The sequence below is a fragment of the Lucilia cuprina genome, chromosome 4, assembly GCF_022045245.1.
Source record: "Lucilia cuprina isolate Lc7/37 chromosome 4, ASM2204524v1, whole genome shotgun sequence".
In the NCBI taxonomy this organism is placed as follows: domain Eukaryota; kingdom Metazoa; phylum Arthropoda; class Insecta; order Diptera; family Calliphoridae; genus Lucilia; species Lucilia cuprina.
In genome coordinates, this window is record NC_060952.1 from 90,860,812 (window position 1) to 90,882,894 (window position 22,083).

At 28.2% G+C, this 22,083-nt stretch overlaps 1 protein-coding gene across 1 annotated transcript; it reads left to right on the forward strand.

Moving 5' to 3' along the window:
- Nucleotides 1–3,623: 3,623 nt before the first annotated feature.
- On the forward strand, nucleotides 3,624–10,976 carry LOC111676379 (cardioacceleratory peptide receptor). The gene is made up of 4 exons (XM_023437296.2): nucleotides 3,624–3,766; nucleotides 6,609–6,806; nucleotides 9,351–9,897; nucleotides 10,006–10,976. Exons 1-4 carry the CDS (start codon nucleotides 3,703–3,705, stop codon nucleotides 10,238–10,240), a joined length of 1,044 nt encoding a protein of 347 aa, XP_023293064.1. The 5' UTR covers nucleotides 3,624–3,702; the 3' UTR covers nucleotides 10,241–10,976.
- The last annotated feature ends 11,107 nt before the right edge of the window (nucleotides 10,977–22,083 follow it).

The following is a 22,083-nucleotide window of genomic DNA, read 5'->3' on the forward strand; positions in this document are numbered from 1 at the left end:
TAGTCTAGTCTATAGTCTAGTCTATAGTCTAGTCTATAGTCTAGTCTATAGTCTAGTTTATAGTCTAGTCTATAGTCTAGTCTATAGTCTAGTCTATAGTCTAGTCTGCAGTCTAGTCTATTGTCTAGTTTATAGTTTTTACAGCTGTTTTTAATAACAACTAAAGAAAATGTTTTTATTTCATAAAAAATATTTCTATATATTATTAATAAATCTCCAAAAAACAGCAAGATTATTTACAATATTAAAAAAATACAACAATGTCACAAACTTAACTTAATAAAATAACCAAAAGAATTTTACTTTAAAAAGAAAAATCTGTAAATAAAATTGCAATCTCTTGACAATGTCACAAAAAGAAGAAACAATAAAACTAAAATGAAAAAAAAAACTTTTACGCATGGCTACTTATAACAAGACAGCAGCCAAAAAAAGAAACTATTTATTCCGTTTCAATTTCCTTCCGCTTCCGTTGTTTGGACATTTTATCATTCTCCCGCCATTTTCTCTTTAGCTGCTTTCAATCTTAAGAGAAAATTGAGACACGCTGTTTAAGTAGTTTGCTAATGTTACTTGTTTAATATGTTTTTTTTTTTTATTTTGCTTTCTTTAATTTATTCTTGTTTTTCTTTTGTTGCATTTATTATAAGTTTTTGTTTGTGTTTTTTTGTATGATGATGACGAGAAAAAAAAAACGAAATTAGTTATGAAGCAACTATGTTTACAAGGGTGATAATATAAATTTTGTCTTAATTACAAAAATCTGTGGTTCATCTTTTGCCATCATAGATTTTGGTGAAAAAAACTATGATAAAAAGAAAATCTGGGACAAATTAAACTAGACATACAGTCTGGTGTGTGTTGAAGGAAAAAATCTTTAATATACTCTGCGTTAGTACAAAAGGATAATATTGGAAATATAAGAAATATCTTAAGTATAATGCTTTAAAATTTATTCATTTTTAAACTTGAGAAATTCTAACCAGATCTATTTTTAAGTGATATATGATCCTATTGAAGTCTCACCTACGATAACGCCTATTGTATCTAACAAATTCTTTAGGCAACGATCTAATGAAGTACCTAGTTTCCGTCTTTGGCCCTTATATACAATTATTTTCTAATGCAAAATTAAATACATATTCAAAATACTAATCAATTCACAAGCTCAAAGACTATTTATTTTACTAGTTCATAAACTATTTCAAATACTAGTCTTTTAACCATTCTCTGGACTATGCAGAGACATATCTATAGACTTCTCTATAGGCAAATAATTTAATTAACTAGTCATTGGACTATAGTAGAGTATCTTCCGATTAAATCGGTAGATAAGCTAGTAAATGGATTCTAAAGTAACCTTTTACAGTTGCTAGTTTATTGACCAGTCTATGGACTATTATATTAATGAGCTATTCAATAGACTAAAACTAGTTCAACAACTAGTCAATTGATAAGTACTATTCATATGCTAAAGTCTGTTGATTAGTCCATAGACCAGTCAGTAGACAAGTCAAAGGAATGAACAATAGGCAATTACATAGATTTATCTATAGACTAATCAATAACTAGTCCAAAAACCGATGAAATGTCTAATCAACATGCAAATCCAAAGGCTAGTATTTAGACAAGTCTTAAAACTCTTCCATAGTCTAAACTATTGTTAAGTCAATGGAGAAATTACAGATTAGTTAATAGACTTATCCAAATATTAATCAAAAATATCCGTAGACAAGTCGTTAAACAGGACTATTGCTAAGTCTATGGACATGTCTATAGACTAATTTAGAAACTAAGTCATAGACTAGTTAATGAAGAAATTTAAAGACTAACACCAGTTAGTAGACAAATTAGTAGACCTTTTCAGAGGCTAGACCATAGACTAGATTAGACTATCGAGTGATCGTCTGATTTGTCCTTAGATTAGTTCAAGTCCCTAGATAAGACTATAGACTACAGACTAGTCTATAGACCAAACCTTAGTCTGGCAAGTCCTTAAACAAATCTGTAGACTAATTTTGAGACAAAGTCATAGACTAGTTAATGAAGAAGGTTATAGACAAAATAATACACCAGTTAGTAGACACCAGTCAGCGGACTTTTTCAGAGGCTAGACCATAGATTGGTCCTTCGATTAGTTCAAGTCCATAGATTAGACTATCGACTGATCCGCTGACATGTTCTTAGATTAGTTCTAGTCCCTAGATAAGACTATAGATTACATACTAGTATATAGACTAGACCATACTCTAAATGATAGAGTCGTCTATAAACTGGTCTATAGATTAGTCCATAAACAGTCCATAATCTTTAGTTAAGTTAAAGTCCATAGATCGATAAACTAGATCATAATCTGGTTCATAGAATGGTCTTTAGACTAGTTCATAGGTTTGTCAATAGGATAGTATACAGACTAGTCCATAGGATAGTTTATAAACTAGTCCATTAGGTATTCTATACGCTAGTCCATAGTCCACTAGTTAGTCCATAGGCTATTCATAGTATTCTCCAAAGGCTACTTCATAGTATACTCCATAATCTATTACTAGACTAGGTTAAACTAATTGACTTTTCCATTGAGCCCTTAATAGACCAGATCAGAAGGCAGAACAATATTCAAAATTTTTTTATAAAAAAATTTTGAATCGTATATATGTATATACATATGTATATCTATCACAAATCGTATTAAATGCAACAAAAATAATTAAATACTTCTTATACTTCCCTATTGACATTCGTCGTATGTTCATCAAAATCTCTGTTTCTAATTGGATTTTGTAGTTAAGTTAATGAGCAGAAACATAATTACTTAATGTCAAGCGAATGTGAATGTTTCACCACCTTAATGTATAAGAAAAATAAAGAAGAAATCTAAATAAATGTAGCAGTGGCCTCCGGTAGGTTAGAGTGGCCTCCGGTAGGTTAGAGTGGCCTCCGGTAGGTTAGAGTGGCCTCCGGTAGGTTAGTGGTTAGTGTTCTAGTCTGGTAGACCGGAGGTGGTGGGTTCGATTCCCACCCGTGGCACTGGTTAAGGAGCGCACAACAGGCCCGATAGAGGCCTAGGTGTATTTCTTCGGATTTGATGTGTATACATCCTCCTTTCAAACTAACTAACTAACTAAATAAATGTAGCACAAAAAGGAAATAATTTAAGCTTAATTAAATTTGCAAAAAAATAGGAAGAAAACAAAAATAAAGAAATGTATTAAGATCAACACATTAAAGCAACACAATATTCACAACACATCATTCGCTTTTGTTTATTTCAACTTTTCTGTTTTCAGATGGATAGACATGAAAATCAATTGTTAGCAGATAGACAGACGGACATAGAAAAATGTATCTCACTTAAAAGATCTTTAATATTATCTGATTTCCTTTGAATTAATTTGCATAAAAAGAATAATAAAATATTTTATCTATAATTTTTATATATTTATTTACATTATTTTTCGATTATTATCTATATAGAAATCCGAACCTATCACTTTCTCCTTAACACATTTGCTCAATTGAATAATAATATAAAATATTTTCCATGTTATTTATTTTTATAAAAAAAAATATTTTAAAAATATTGTGATTTTATTATACGAATATATATTTCAACTTCTTTTCTATTTACAGACGGAACAATTTGCTGTTTTATGGATTCTATTCACAGTAATTGTTTTGGGCAATTCAGCGGTATTGTTTGTAATGTTTTTGAATAAAAATCGCAAATCACGAATGAATTATTTTATTAAACAATTGGCATTGGCAGGTACGTGTTAATATTTATACATAATATACATACATATAAATTACACACATATTGCTTTTGATTTGAATACATTTACATATGTATATAAATATACAGCAAAAAAAATTAAATCTATGTCGAACTTTTTTCTAAAGACCCATGTATATTCTACATCTAATTAAATTAGGATATAATACAATTTATATTTCAGTTTTCATTTGAATATCACAATTATTTTGTTTTATATTTTTGTGCCTTGCGAGACCTTTATACAAACAGTATATTTAGAGCTTCAAAATAAATAAAATTTACTTTATTGAACAGATATTTAATTTATTGCTTTTCTACAACATACTATTTTTTCGGTGCATATGTTATTAATTTGTAACACCCTACATCAGACACCGAAAAATCTCTTTTAGTTATTCAAATTTATAATTTTTTCCAAGAAAAATTAGACTATAGACTAGACTATAGACTAGACTATAGTCTATAGTCTAGTCTATAGTCTAGTCTATAGTCTAGTCTATAGTATAGTCTATAGTATAGTCTATAGTCTAGTTTATAGTCTAATCTATAGCCTAGTCTATAGTCTAATCTATAGTCTAGTCTATAGCCTAGTCTGTAGCCTAGCCTATAGTCTAGTCTATAGTCTAGTCTATAGTCTAGTCTATAGTCTAGTCTATAGTCTAGTCTATAGTCTAGTCTATAGTCTAGTCTATAGTATAGTCTATAGTCTAGTCTAGTCTATAGTCTAGTCTATAGTCTAGTCTATAGTCTAGTCTATAGTCTAGTCTATAGTCTAGTCTATAGTCTAGTCTATAGTCTAGTCTATAGTCTAGTCTATAGTCTAGTCTATAGTCTAGTCTATAGTCTAGTCTATAGTCTAGTCTATAGTCTAGTCTATAGTCTAGTCTATAGTCTAGTCTATAGTCTAGTCTATAGTCTAGTCTATAGTCTAGTCTATAGTCTAGTCTATAGTCTAGTCTATAGTCTAGTCTATAGTCTAGTCTATAGTCTAGTCTATAGTCTAGTCTATAGTCTAGTCTATAGTCTAGTCTATAGTCTAGTCTAGTCTATAATCTAGTCTATAGTCTAGTCTATAGTCTAGTCTATAGTCTAGTCTATAATCTAGTCTATAGTCTAGTCTATAGTCTAGTCTATAGTCTAGTCTATAGTCTAGTCTATAGTCTAGTCTATAGTCTAGTCTATAGTCTAGTCTATAGTCTAGTCTATAGTCTAGTCTATAGTCTAGTCTATAGTCTAGTCTTTAGTCTAGTCTATAGTCTAGTCTATAGTCTAGTCTATAGTCTAGTCTATAGTCTAGTCTATAGTCTAGTCTATAGTCTAGTCTATAGTCTAGTCTATAGTATAGTCTATAGTCTAGTCTATAGTCTAGTCTATAGTCTAGTCTATAGTCTAGTCTATAGTCTAGTCTATAGTTTAGTCTATAGTCTAGTCTATAGTCTAGTCTATAGTCTAGTCTATAGTCTAGTCTATAGTCTAGTCTATAGTCTAGTCTATAGTCTAGTCTATAGTCTAGTCTCTAGTCTAGTATATAGTCTAGTCTATAGTCTAGTCTATAGTCTAGTCTATAGTCTAGTCTATAGTCTAGTCTATAGTCTAGTCTCTAGTCTAGTCTATAGTCTAGTCTATAGTCTAGTCTATAGACTAGTCTATAGTCTAGTCTATAGTCTAGTCTATATTCTAGTCTATAGTCTAGTCTATAGTCTAGTCTATAATCTAGTCTATAGTCTAGTCTATAGACTAGTCTATAGTCTAGTCTATAGACTAGTCTATAGTCTAGTCTATAGTCTAGTCTAAAGTCTAGTCTATAGACTAGTCTATAGTCTAGTCTATAGTCTAGTCTATAGTCTAGTCTATAGTCTAGTCTATAGTCTAGTCTATAGTCTAGTCTATAGTCTAGTCTATAGTCTAGTCTCTAGTCTAGTCTATAGTCTAGTCTATAGTCTAGTCTATAGTCTAGTCTATAGTCTAGACTATAGTCTAGTCTATAGTCTAGTCTATAGTCTAGTCTATAGTCTAGTCTATAGTCTAGTCTATAGTCTAGTCTATAGTCTAGTCTATAGTCTAGTCTATAGTCTAGTCTATAGTCTAGTCTATAGTCTAGTCTATAGTCTAGTCTATAGTCTAGTCTATAGTCTAGTCTATAGTCTAGTCTATAGTCTAGTCTATAGTCTAGTCTATAGTCTAGTCTATAGTCTAGTCTTTAGTCTAGTCTATAGTCTAGTCTATAGTCTAGTCTATAGTCTAGTCTATAGTCTAGTCTATAGTCTAGTCTTTAGTCTAGTCTATAGTCTAGTCTATAGTCTAGTCTATAGTCTAGTCTATAGTCTAGTCTATAGTATAGTCTATAGTATAGTCTATAGTCTAGTCTATAGTCTAGCTATAGTCTAGTCTATAGTCACACATTCTTTACATGGTTGTAAACAATTCAAATTAATCATTTAACTCGATCACTGTTGTTTACATTAGTCGAAGACATCTATTCCCTTTGTGGTGAACACTGATCATTACCTAAACCAATGTGTTTTTATAACTATTGACAACATTTGTTCTTGTCCGTATGTAAAGAACATACACGTGCTAAGGTGTATGTCTACATAACTCCAATTTGTTAAGGTAACCAAGAGCAATAAAATTATTATTTGTGTTCCTAAGGAAACCTGGAAAACTTGTCTGTGAAACCCTTGTTTATATTTATATAAGGATTCAAAGATTTCTTTTTTTTTTTGCTTTACTTTATATTAAACGCACACTTTTTTATATATATATAACACATTCTCATCTCATACATAAAAAAATAATATTTTTAACATTATTCTTTTGTATTTGCCTTTAGATCTTTGTGTTGGTTTACTCAACGTTTTAACTGATATCATTTGGCGCATAACGATATCCTGGCGAGCCGGTAATGTGGCGTGTAAATTAATACGTTTCTCTCAAGTTTGTGTTACATACTCATCGACGTATGTTCTGGTAGCCATGAGCATTGATAGATATGATGCCATTACACATCCCATGAATTTTTCCAAATCATGTAAGTATGAATAATAATAATAAAAGGACAAGCTGAATTTAATTGTTATTTAAAAATAAGGGTTTATGTGGTTATGGTGGTTATGTATTAAAGTCGCTCATATACTAAATGATAATTATTAGCAATTTAATTTTAAAACAAATTTTTAAAATTTTATTAACATGATAATTGTGGGCAATTAAATAAATATATAATTTTGTAACAAGAGATAGAGAATGATTTATGGTTTATGCTAATTGTTGGTAATAATTTAAAAAATATCTAAATAAATTTTAATATAAAATGTAATAAGATAAAGAGAATTATTATTTTCCATAAATAAAGTATAAGTAAATATTATTTACTTGTATTATTTACTTGGCTTTAAAACAAGAGAAGGAAACATCTTTCTGTAAAAAAGTTTCATTTACACAAAATTTTACTAGAGTAAAGAATTCAAGTGTACACTGACACAAATTAGAAAAAAAACAATATAAAGTAAGAATAAGATTCTAACCATGATTTTTGAGTTTCACATTTAAATTTTTTATTTAAATTGTTTACATTCTTTACATGATTTATTACATATTGTCAACAATTTAAAATTATCATATCTTGAAGGTAAATTACAAAAATTACATAACACTGAACACATTTATAACATACTTGAATTGATTGCATACTTTAAATAATCTTTTACATCATGTAAACAATTGCAATTTTTAATTTTTTCTATTTATTTATCTTTTAAGCATTTTAGAACATTTTTACATTCTTTACATGATATTTTACATTATGTAAACAATTGCTATTTTACATTTTATCTTAATAAGAGGTCATTATTTATATTTATCTTTAAATTTTAGCACTTTTAGAGTAATATACATTCTTTACATGATGTCAACAATTCAAAATTATCATTTTGAAAACGTAAAATTAATAAACTACATAATACTAATGCATCTTTACATCATATATGAACTGTTTACATACCTTACATGAAACTTTACATTATGTAAATAAATGCAATTCTACACTTTATCTAGATAAGGAGTTCATTATCTTTATGTATCTTTAAATTGAAGCATTACAAGAATTGTTTACATTCTTTACACTATATGTACATGATGTCAACAATTCCATATTATCATTATATGCATTTTACATTAATAACATACTATATACAAACACATTTACACAATATTTAAATTGTTTACATATTTTACATGATATTTTACATTATGTAAACAATAGCAATTTTTCATTTTATCCTGATAAGAAATCAATATTAATATTTATCTTTTAATTACAGAAGTTTTTGAATTGTTTACATTCTTTACACTTAATTTACATGATGTCAACAATTCAAAATTTTCATTTCTATAATTAAAACTTTAAAATTTATATAACACAAATACATTTACATCATATTTGAATTATTTACATACTTTACATGATATTTTACACCAGGTCAACAATTGATTTTCTTCATTTTATCTTGTTAACAAAATGTTTATTTTAATTAATATAATTTTTAGAATTATTTACATATTTTACATGATGTAAACAATTCAAATAAGTAATTTACACTTACATTCTTTACATTATTATTAAACTCATGTAAATATTGAAATTTTTTATTTAACCTTTAATATTACAAATTTGTCATTTTACTTTTATGAAGCTTAAGCTTACTGTATAATTTAATTCATATATATTCCATTGTTGACACTGTGTAAAGAATGCAATACATATTTTACACGAATTTTACATTATAAAGAAATAATAGAATTTTTCAAATTTTATTTCAATATGACGGAGGCGTTGACATAAATCTTTTTTCCTTTGTAAATTTCTAATAATTTACATTGATTACGTAATTATTTACATTGTTTACACTATTATTTACATTAATGTAAACAATTCAAAATTTAAAGCTAATTTAAAGTAAATATTTACAATGTTCTGAAGAAATGTTGCTTTTAAAACATAATTTAATATTTTACACCCTGTAAAGAATGTATAGTTCATTGTTTACATGTTTTTACATTACATTTATATTAAAGTAAACAATTAAATGTTTTTACTTTTAAAAATACAATTTTGCAAAAGTCTTTAGTAATCGTTTATTAACATTATTAATTTGTTTTTACCTTGTGTAAATAATGTATTTTCAATACAATACATTCTTTACTTCTTTAGTAAACATATGAAATGTATTAAGTTATTATGTAAAAAGTATTTCTTGACACAAATATTTATAAAATTTTAGTTTTAAATATTTTATTTATCCAATTTATTACATTGAGGTAAACAATTTAAAGTGAAGTCTTGTGAATGCTAAATTTTACACAAAACTTCTGTAATGAAGATTTTAGTTGTTTACACTATGTAAAGTATAAACTTTGTAGGCTAATTATTGTTTAACTTAAGTTCTCTTTAAGCAAGTTTAGGTTTTTCTTCGATAAAAATGTAAAAGATTTTCATTGTTTACTTATACTTTACCTGTAGGTAAAGAATGAAATTAATTAACACGAAAAATGTAAAAAAATGTCTATTTTTTAGGGAAACGTGCCCGTCATCTGGTGGCCGGAGCCTGGATTGTTTCCGCCCTCTTTTCCCTACCCATACTCATGCTCTACGAAGAGAAACTAATACAGGGACAAACACAATGTTGGATAGAATTGGGATCACCCTGGGCTTGGCAAGTCTATATGAGTCTAGTATCGGCCACACTCTTTGCCTTTCCCGCCCTCATTATCTCTGCCTGTTATGCGATTATAGTGAAGACCATTTGGGCTAAAGGTTCAATATTTGTGCCGGCAGAAAGGGCGGGCTTTAGTAATGCCAACGCAAGAAGAGCCAGTTCGAGGGGTATAATACCAAGAGCTAAAGTGAAAACTGTTAAAATGACTTTTGTTATTGTAATAGTATTCATAGTGTGTTGGTCACCCTACATTATATTCGATTTGTTGCAGGTGTTTGGTCATATACCACAAACACAAACTAATATAGCGATAGCGACTTTTATACAAAGTCTAGCGCCTCTTAACTCAGCAGCAAATCCTTTGATTTATTGTCTATTTTCCTCGACGGTTTTTCGAACATTAAGGTAATTGTTAAGTTAAAATAAATAAAACAATTAATTAGCAATGACTTTGATTTTTATTTTTTCATTTATTTGTATTGTCATTTTCATTCTCTTTTTCTTAAATTCTAGTCGTTTCCCTCCCTTCAAATGGTTTACCTGCTGTTGCAAATCTTATCGCCATAATTCCACTCAAACTCGTTGTAACACTGTAGGACGTCGCCTACACAATAGCTGTGATTCAATGCGCACTTTAACCACCTCCTTGACCGTATCGAGACGTTCGAATAAAGGTACAACGCGTGTGATTATATGTGAAAGGCCTAAATCGAATTCCATCAACCATAATGCCATGTCAGAGGTATGATAGCAGCAGCATTGTGCGCGTTGTTCTAGTGTAATTTTATATCGTTCAACGCGTTTTACTCCGCTGGAATATGTGTAAGTTAATTTAGCTTTTAAATTGCTATTTAATTATAACAAACAAAACGAAAAGAAAATTAAACCTCATTTTAAGCTAGTCAATCTCAATTGTTGTCAACTTTAAGTGTATCCTGTCATTTGTAAATTAAGTCGACAAATACTAACTTATTCACAACCTAGTATCAATGTAAATCTCATTTAATTTAAGACAATAAGGCTAAAGGAAAAAAAAAACATCTATTGAAACAATTTCACGTCATAGTTTAAGTTGTTTTGTAAAATAAACATTTGTCCTATTCACTAACGTTGTTGTAACGTTGTATATCACAACTTTATTTTTATTAAAAGCTAGTTTTCGTCTCATTAAACAACCCTAAAAAAGATTAATAACATACAACTTTACAACATTACAACACTGCTTGTGAATTGCACAAATGTTTTGTATAAATTTTTGCTCTATTTAGACTGATCTTTAAAACACTCTCTCCTCAAAAAAAAAATTAAAAAACAAAATCTATTAAACATTTTCACCAAAAACAAAAACAAATTGTACAGTTTTTATAAAATTACTAAAATGAAAATGTTGTTAAAAATAATTCATTTATAAGATAAATAGTGTTAAAACTTATAATAAATTTTCTCTCTCAGAGTTGTGCTTTTTATGAATATAAGAATTTATTTATTTAACAAAAAGAAAACGAATTTTAAATAATATTTATAAACAAAACAAAAAAAAAACGTGTAAAAACTAAAATGTTAAATAAAATAATTGTTAAAAAAAATTAGTTTTATATAAAAAATCAATTTTTGTGCTAAGAATTGTAAATTTGAAAAAAAAAACTTTAGCTTAGAATGCAAACTGGCTAAGCCCCAGTTAAAACTATAACAAAGAATACAAAAAATATAATATAAAAAAAACACAATTAAAACATTTTTGCATTTTACTCAAATGACCAATATAGACTAACTAATAGAAAGATTTAAAAAAGATTTAATGCTCAAACTTCAGACTTAACATGTTTGCTTTCTAAGCTAAATTGTTAATAATCATAAAAAATACTAAAGGTGGATATTGATACATCAAAGTCTATATATTTTGGATCCTTTTAAGATTTGCAATCGCTTCGTTCATCTTTCCTTCTGATTGTTTACATATTTGCCCAGTAAATAGTCCCCAAAGAACAAAAGAAAAACGGCTGGTACTTTGCTCAAATACACTATTACTTGATAAGATTTGTTTAGTTTAGAAAATGGATCCACAATATCCCCTTGCCACAATACAATTGGTCTCGAAATACAATTTATATACTCACACTAATGCAAATTATAGCTACGTTCTAGTTTTACTCTAGTTTTCTGCTCTAGTACTGTTATAGCCCTGCTCTAGTTCTGTTTTATTCTATTTAGTACAAATCTAGTTCTGTTCTAGTCCTGCTCTGTCTTCTTTTTTTCTTCTTGTTCAGTTCTAGTTCAGTACAGTTCTAGTTCATTTCTTGTTCAATTCTAGTTCAATTCTAGTTCAGTTCTAGTTCAGTTGTAGTTCAGTTCTAGTTCAGTTCTAGTTCAGTTCTAGTTCAGTTCTAGTTCAGTTCTAGTTCAGTTCTAGTTCAGTTCTAGTTCAGTTATAGTTCAGTTCTAGTTCAGTTCTAGTTCAGTTCTAGTTCAGTTCTAGTTCAGTTCTAGTTAAGTTCTAGTTCATTTCAAGTTAAGGTCAAGTTATGTTCTACCTTTGATCTGGCTAGGTTTTACTTCAGTTCTAGTTCTGCTCTAGATCTTATTATAAACAAAAGTCATTGCCGGAAAGTTGAATAAGATAAAAAATGTTAGCGGGACGTATACATGATTTTCTATCATTACAATGAAAAATTAAGTATACGCATAAAAGGGGGAATTTCAAAATTAAAGAAAACAAATCTAAAATGTCCAAACGATTGTAATAAATTTTCACATGCTTCTGTAAATAGAAATAAATTTTTTAATTAATCGTTAACAAAACACTTTGTTAAATACAAGAACAAAAGTAAAACAACAAAAAATTATTTATTAAAATCTTTTATTTAAAACAATGAAATGTAACAAAAATAATAAACAAAAAAAAAACAACATAAACAAAAGCCATAAATTAAGTTGTATTAAATTAAATGTCCCTCCAGTTTAGTAAATAAGTTAAAACACTTGCTTACATACATACACATTTATTAATATTATTATTTATTGTTAAAAGAAAGAACAAAAAAATATTAAAAGAACAAAAAAGATATTAAAAGAAAAACAAATTACACAAAATTACTTTGTATAAAACGTGAAAAAACCAAAATCCCTGATAAAAAAAAATCTACAACAAAATGTTAAAAAGATAAAGCAGCAAAAACAATAAAAATCACGCATACAAATATAAATAAATAAAGAAGAATAAAACTCAAGAAAAAAATAAATATATATGTGTTTGTTTTTTTCTTCTCTAGTACGAATGAAATAAAGAAACAAAATGTGTTACAAGGACACTCGATGTAAGTAATAAATGTGGTACATCATCATCAAATACAACATTTTGCTTCATAAATATAATGACGACAAAATGTCACAGAAAAAATATGAAATTAAAAAAAAACTAGAGGCCCAACATTCGATAGACTATTTTTTTATATTTTCTTCGCTTCAGTTGTAAGAGTAAAGAGATTGATAAATAATGATAAAAAGAAAAAAATATAAAAGAAGAAATAATGTTTCACGTGTTCTAAATGGTACAATCAAACTTATATCACTGAATGAGGACAATTTTATAGCAGCCTAAGTAGCTGAGTAATGTTTAAAAAAACAGCTTAAATATGCCACAATATAATAGAATATTTAAATATTAACATCTTCTGGTAGTGGACGACTTAAAAGTTACATAAAATTTATAATAATCATTTCCGTTTACAAACGTACTAGGCCTTTAGGAGAACAGCAGCACGTATGCGTGATTTACGAATAATAAGAAAACAAGTATACGCGATCTTAGTTTTTCGATAGATAGATAGATAGATAGATAGATAGATAGATAGATAGATAGATAGATAGATAGATAGATAGATAGATAGATAGATAGATAGATAGATAGATAGATAGATAGATAGATAGATAGATAGATAGATAGATAGATAGATAGATAGATAGATAGATAGATAGATAGATAGATAGATAGATAGATAGATAGATAGATAGATAGATAGATAGATAGATAGATAGATTGATTGATTGATTGATTGATTGATTGATGGATAGATTGATAAATAAATAGCAGGATGTAATTTAAAGTACTACTGTGCTGGGCGTTCTGATTGCAAATATTACTTTTTCTCTCAAAACCCCCGTATAAATGTATAGGGTGTTAATATAAAAACATTTGCATTATAATTTATACAAAAAATTATATACATATAAAAATATCTAAAAAATTATGAAAAGAGATAGACAATAAAACAACAAACCATAACAGAATTGTTTTCGAAAGATAAAGCTTACTAACACAACAATACCAGGAAACAAAGTTAATATTATTGTAATAATCATTATAATGATGATTGCACAATGAAGAAGGCTATTATTCCTCCAAAAAAAAGTGAAGATAATAACAAATGTTTTCACAAAATATTCATATTGTAATATGATTTTTAATAACAGGCGAATGGAAAAATCACAAGAAAATATGAAATATGATAAAAGAAAAACAAATTTCAACTATAAATTACAAATGTCAAAGCAGTGGAGGAAAATCGAGAAGTTGAATAGATTTAGGGCAATTTGCTAAGTTATTTATTTAATGGCTCTTGAGAAAAGTTATATTTAACGAAATGTTTTCTTTAAGTTACATATGTATGCAGGCTAGTAGAGATTTCGCTTATTGTTATACAGATGCTGCATAAGTTTAGGAAATAAAATAATGTTATTTACTAAACCATTTATTATATTTGAGGTTTCCTTATCAGGGTTTGTTTTTCTTTTTTTGCTACTGGTCAGTTTTGTATATTGTTGCAGACAAGAAAACAAAAAACTTAAAACTAAATCAATCTTTATTATCAAAAACACTATTATTTTTAGTTTCCGATGACACTTATTTTTATCTTAATTTTGTTTTACCTATTTCCTAAAATGTTTGTCCATTTTATGCTTTAATTTCTCATATAATACCTTAATAGCTTTTATGTTATTTTTTGGCTAAAACTTCTTGAACAAAAGGTATGTTATCTTAAGAAGAAATTTATCTTTGGAACGAACTAACTTCCTCAATGTGAAGCTATTGACTGCAAATAAACTTTTAGCACAAATATACTTAATCACACCTCGAATAGTTGCTAGACTTTTAAAAGTTTTTATTAAAAAAGTGTAGAAAGAAATTTTCTACATCAGCACTTGTAAAAGTTTACAATTACTCTTGCACTGAAGTAAAACAAATATCAAATTTATTTTTTTGCTTTCTGTTATTAAACACCGCATCACAGTTTGTTTGTTAGTTGTGTGTTTAATCTGTAAAATATTTGTTTGCTTGAAAATGAAATGTTGTAAAAATAACTTTTATCTCTTTTAGTACTTTTACTAAACTAACTTTTACTCCGTTTAGATCATATACAATAGCAGCTTGGAATTTTAATGTCAGTTAAAATACCACTTGCTAGGTATTAGATGTTAGTTTTCAATAATAAAGTGGACATTAAAAATCAGGGACCGTGGGTTGAAGTGAAATTAATAAAATATGATGTTTAAATAATATTAGAAATGTTTCCTATCTATCTATCTATCTATCTATCTATCTATCTATCAATCTATCTATATATCCATCTATCTATCTATCTATTTATCTATCTATCTATCTATATATATATCTATCTATCTATCTATCTATCTATCTATCTATCTATCTATCTATCTATCTATCTATCTATCTATCTATCTATCTATCTACCTATAGAACTATCTATTTATCTATCTATCTATCTATCTATCTATCTATCTATCTATCTATCTATCTATCTATCTATCTATCTATCTATCTATCTATATATCCATCTATCTATCTATCTATTTATCTATCGATCTATCTATCTATATATATATATCTATCTATCTATCTATCTATCTATCTATCTACCTATAGAACTATTTATCTATCTATCTATCTATCTATCTATCTATCTATCTATCTATCTATCTATCTATCTATCTATCTATCTATCTATCTATCTATCTATCTATCTATCTATCTATCTATCTATCTATCTATCTATCCATCTATCTACCTATCTATCTATCTATCTATCTATCTATCTATCTATCTATCTATCTATCTATCTATCTATCTATCTATCTATCTATCTATCTATCTATTTATCTATCTATCTATCTATCTATCTATCTATCTATCTATTTTCTATCTATTTATCTATCTATTTATCTATCTATCTATCTATCTATCTATCTATCTATCTATCTATCTATCTATCTATCTATCTATCTATCTATCTATCTATCTATTTATCTATCTATCTATCTATCTATCTATCTATCTATCTATCTATCTATCTATCTATCTATCTATCTATCTATCAATCTATCTGTCTGTCTGTCTGTCTATCTATCTATTTACCTATCTCTGTATACATTACGTATACTTATTTTTTATTAACAGTAAATAACGTATACGTGATGTTGTTCTTCTAGAGGACAAAGAAGTGTGTTATTGGGAGAAATTTTAATACATTTTATTATTATTACTTAACACAATTAATTGTTTAATATTCTTGAGATATTTTATTATATTGTGGCATATGTTTTTGAAACATTATGCAGGTACTTGGACTGTTAAAAACTTGTCCTCTTTAAGTGAAGTAAGTTTGATTGTAATCTTCTTTTAAATATTTACTCCTCCTTAATTTATTACTAAAATATATAATATAAAACTATCCTCCTAAATTTGTTTGTATTTTAAACCCACTGTGCTTTCCCCAAAAAGAAAGAAGATAAATCACTAAAAACTAATACATTTCAGAAATAGCAAATGAAATAAATAGAAAAACACAAAAACATTCCACTTAAAACCTCAAGAACTTCACTTAAATTGTAGGGCCATTTAAAAAAAAAATAATACAAATAAAAAAACTTGAAATGTTTACGACTCAAATTTTACTGTTTAAACGTAAAGCTGACGCCAAATTAGTACAACAACTTTAAAAAAATAATAATAAAAACTTAATGTCTGCTTAAAGGACAAATATTTTATTATTTGTGTTGAGTTAATACAAATACTACTAGACGGAGTTTTTGTCCTTTGAAATCCTTTAAAGCTGTTCTGTTTGTAAACTCATCTAAATGTGCGTAGAAATTTACACTTCAATAAACAACCAACCCTCAAGATACTTTATTTTAGCTCTTGTTTTAATTAAAAATAAGTTTTTTGTATATTTGTTGCTTTTTTCAAAATTTTATTGGTACATTTCATGGGCGCTACATCATTATAAAGGGAAAGGGTACAAGGGGATCCATCTATCAGCCTACTTTAACGAGACGGTACTTCGTCTATTTAAACTGGTCTTCTTGCACAACTCGCTCAACTGTTATCAAAGATGGGCCTACCTTAAGTACCTTCTTCACTGATGTAGCATATCTTTTGGTCGATTATGCCCGACCATACTTTCTTATTTGTTCCTTTTTAATTTATCTTTTAAAACGTTTCAGTTAATTTTGTCATCTCATATTTTAACGAGAAATTAAACAAGTTTAAATTGTTTCATAATCATGAAGATTATAAATGCGGCCAGGGATGATGATAATGATGCTTGCAGTAAATGAAAATTAAAAATGACTAAAATGACGCGAAACAAACTCAATAGGGGTGAGTTTTAGGTTAAAGTATCAGATTCTTATAAGAGTTTTTTTTTTACTTCATTTTATATTTAAAATGGTCTTTCTTCTTGACAAAGCAAACAAACAAACAAATAGCATTTTTAATAACACATGAGCACAAACAATAAACTTTTTAAAAGCGTTTAAATAAAATTTTCTTAAGAAATAGTAAAAAAAACTAGCCTTCATAGCAGACACTGTTAAACCTTAAACATTACAAAAAAAACATAAACACAATAAAATTATTTGTCTGGTTGTTTTTAGAAAATTTATACTTTTTGGCAAATTTATTAATATTTAAATACGAAATGTTGCAAAATCCCTTAAGAAGTGTAAAAACAAGATTTCTAGTCATTTGAGTAATTTTATGAGAAATAACATAAGACGATAAAAATTAAATTTATAGCATAATTAGCCAGACATTTAAAATGTTTATAGGTAATGTAAAGCTTTTCTTAAAAATAAATATTGTTGGTAAAATAATTTTAATAAACTTTAAATTTGTTGGAAAGAAAACAGAAACTTAAAAATAAATATTTATTTTTTTAAATACTAAGTTATTTTATTATATATGTATTATATTATATTTAGAACTGATCTAAACTGAACTTGAACTGATCTAAACTTAAACTAGAACTGATCTACACATAAACTAGAACTGAATTAGAACTGAACTAAAACTGAACTAGAACTGAACTATAACTGAACTAGAAATGAAATAGAAATGAACTAGAACTTAACTAGAACTGAATTAGAACTGAACTAGAACTGAACTAGAACTGAACTAGAACTGAACTAGATCTGAACTAGAACTGAACTAGAACTGAACTAAAACTGAACTAGAACTGAACTAGAACTGAACTAGAACTGAACTAGAACTGAACTAGAACTGAACTAGAACTGAACTAGAACTGAACTAGAACTGAACTCGAACTGAGCTGAACTAGAACTGAACTAGAACTGAACTAGAACTGAACTGAACTAGAACTGACCTAGAACTAAACTAGAACTGAACTAGAAATGAACTTGAACTGAACTAGAACTGAACTAGAACTAAACTAGAACTGAACTAGAACTGAACTAGAACTGAACTAGAACTGAACTAGAACTGAACTAGAACTGAACTAGAACTGAACTAGAACTGAACTAGAACTGAACTAGAACTGAACTAGAACTGAACTAGAACTGAACTAGAACTGAACTAGAACTGAACTAGAACTGAACTAAAACTGAACTAGAACTGAACTAGAACTGAACTAGAACTGAACTAGAACTGAACTAGAACTGAACTAGAACTGAACTAGAATAGAACTGAACTAAAACTGAACTAGAACTGAACTAGAACTAAACTAGAACTGAACTAGAACTGAACTAGAACTGAACTAGAACTGAACTAGAACTGAACTAGAACTGAACTAGAACTGAACAAGAACTGAACTAGAACTGAACTAGAAATGAATTAGAACATTTATGTTTGCGCGTTTAAAAAAAGGAAATTTTATGAAATATTATGAAATTTTATCAGTATTAATTTTTAAATTCTCAAAAAGAAATCATAATCGTTAAGCGTTTAGCTCTTTTATATTATTTCCATAAGATTTAAAATTTTACTTGAATATTTACATCAGTTCATAATATAACTATTATTAAATAATTTCCTATAAATTTCACTTCACTTTCTGTCAATAGTCGTCTTTGTAATTTTTTTGTAATTTCATCTTTTTGTAATTTCATCTTTAATACTACTTTCAAACTTAGCAACTCTTGCATATTTAATTAAAATATTTTTCACAATTTTTAACAAACAAATAAACTTATTTTTTTGCAGCAACATTAATTTCGCTGCACTCAACAACACAGCATAACAATTGTTTGCCAGCAAAAAAAACACTAAGTATTGTATGTCAGAAAAAAACGAAAATTTCTTGTAATAAAATCCTTAAACTACTAACGAACAGTACGGGTAAGAAACAAAGGTACGTCTCTTATTAATGTAATAAAATACTTAATTTAATAATATTAAATTATTTGTCATATAACTTATTACAAACATGATGCCTTTATAGACCATCTGTTACAGGTGTTACCTTTAAGTTGTAATCAAATTACCATTTCTAAGACAGAATTTTACTACCAACTGTAAACATTTGTGGCTCCAAATATATTTTAAAGGTGGGAGTTTATTCTCTGCGGTTTCTGTGTTAACGTTTCTCTACCTTTAAATATTGTAAAATGTTAAATTATTTTTACTTTACTTTCTGCTGCGTTAAAATTTTCTTTCATTAATAAGTAGCATTTTTTAAGTATAAAGATGACGCAGTTTTTTTTTTCATTGCAACGTTTTAGGTAATGGAATTTTAATTAAAGCTTTTTGACAACACCAAACATACTTCCTCTTCTGCTATGTTCATTGTTTCCCGCCTTCTAAGTTGTTGTTTACGTGATGTTGGGAACACTCATTCAGCCATTATATATTCGACAACGTGTTGAAGAATTGTTTAACTTAGTTTGCAAGAGTTCTATTAAATTAAGTAAATACTAAAATTTCTAATTTTATCATTTAGATATTTTCTGAATGCATTGCTGAAGCAGAGTTTAGCAAAGCAGAGGATTACTTCATTAGGATATTTATTTAATATATGTTTACAATGAAACGATGTTTATCTTTTTGTGTTTCTAAATTCGATTTTTTTTTACAAAAGAGAATAGAACTAGAACTTAACTGGAACAGAACAAGAACAAGAAAAGAACGAGAACAGAACAAGAACAAGAATAGAACGAGAACAGAACTAGATCAGAACTAGAACAGAACTAGAACAGAACTAGAACAGCACTAGAACAGAACTAGAACAGAACTAAAACAGAACTAGAACAGAACTAGAACAGAACTAGAACAGAACTAGAACAGAACTAGAACAGAACTAGAACAGAACTAGAACTTACAAACATGATGCCTTTATAGACCATCTGTTACAGGTGTTACCTTTAAGTTGTAATCAAATTACCATTTCTAAGACAGAATTTTACTACCAACTGTAAACATTTGTGGCTCCAAATATATTTTAAAGGTGGGAGTTTATTCTCTGCGGTTTCTGTGTTAACGTTTCTCTACCTTTAAATATTGTAAAATGTTAAATTATTTTTACTTTACTTTCTGCTGCGTTAAAATTTTCTTTCATTAATAAGTAGCATTTTTTAAGTATAAAGATGACGCAGTTTTTTTTTTCATTGCAACGTTTTAGGTAATGGAATTTTAATTAAAGCTTTTTGACAACACCAAACATACTTCCTCTTCTGCTATGTTCATTGTTTCCCGCCTTCTAAGTTGTTGTTTACGTGATGTTGGGAACACTCATTCAGCCATTATATATTCGACAACGTGTTGAAGAATTGTTTAACTTAGTTTGCAAGAGTTCTATTAAATTAAGTAAATACTAAAATTTCTAATTTTATCATTTAGATATTTTCTGAATGCATTGCTGAAGCAGAGTTTAGCAAAGCAGAGGATTACTTCATTAGGATATTTATTTAATATATGTTTACAATGAAACGATGTTTATCTTTTTGTGTTTCTAAATTCGATTTTTTTTTACAAAAGAGAATAGAACTAGAACTTAACTGGAACAGAACAAGAACAAGAAAAGAACGAGAACAGAACAAGAACAAGAATAGAACGAGAACAGAACTAGATCAGAACTAGAACAGAACTAGAACAGAACTAGAACAGCACTAGAACAGAACTAGAACAGAACTAAAACAGAACTAGAACAGAACTAGAACAGAACTAGAACAGAACTAGAACAGAACTAGAACAGAACTAGAACAGAACTAGAACAGAACTAGAACAGAACTAGAACAGAACTAGAACAGAACTAGAACAGAACTAGAACAGAACTAGAACAGAACTAGAACAGAACTAGAACAGAACTAGAACAGAACTAGAACAGAACTAGAACAGAACTAGAACAGAACTAGAACAGAACTAGAACAGAACTAGAACAGAACTAGAACAGAACTAGAACTAGAACAGAACTAGAACTAGAACAGAACTAGAACAGAACTAGAACAGAACTAGAACAGAACTAGGACAGAACTAGAACAGAACTAGAACAGAACTAGAACAGACTAGAACAGAACTAGAACAAAACTAGAACAGAACTAGAACAGAACTAGAACAGAACTAGAACAGAACTAGAACATAACTAGAACTAGAACAGGACTAAAACAGAACTAGAACAGAACTAAAACAGCACTAGAACAGAACTAAAACAGAACTAGAACTGAACTAGAACTGAACTAGAACTGAACTGAACTGAACTAGAACTGAACTAGAACTGAACTAGAACTGAACTAGAACTGAACTAGAACTGAACTAGAACTGAACAAACTGAACTAGAACTGAACTAGAACTGAACTAGAACTGAACTAGAACTGAACTAGAACTGAACTAGAACTGAACTAGAACTGAACTAGAACTGAACTAGAACTGAACTAGAACTGAACTAGAACTGAACTAGAACTGAACTAGAACTGAACTAGAACTGAACTAGAACTGAACTAGAACTGAACTAGAACTGAACTAGAACTGAACTAGAACTGAACTAGAACTGAACTAGAACTGAACTAGAACTGAACTAGAACTGAACTAGAACTGAACTAGAACTGAACTAGAACTGAACTAGAACTGAACTAGAACTGAACTAGAACTGAACTAGAACTGAACTAGAACTGAACTAGAACTGAACTAGAACTGAACTAGAACTGAACTAGAACTGAACTAGAACTGAACTAGAACTGAACTAGAACTGAACTGAACTGAACTAGAACTGAACTGAACTGAACTGAACTAGAACTGAACTAGAACTGAACTAGAACTGAACTAGAACTGAACTAGAACTGAACTAG

Coding starts and splice junctions, on each gene's coding strand:
- LOC111676379 (XM_023437296.2), top strand. CDS start 3,703: ATGTTTTTGAATAAAAATCGCAAATCACGAATGAATTATTTTATTAAA. Junction 3,767..6,608: donor TAAACAATTGGCATTGGCAG/GTACGTGTTAAT, acceptor ATTTGCCTTTAG/ATCTTTGTGTTGGTTTACTC. Junction 6,807..9,350: donor CATGAATTTTTCCAAATCAT/GTAAGTATGAAT, acceptor TCTATTTTTTAG/GGAAACGTGCCCGTCATCTG.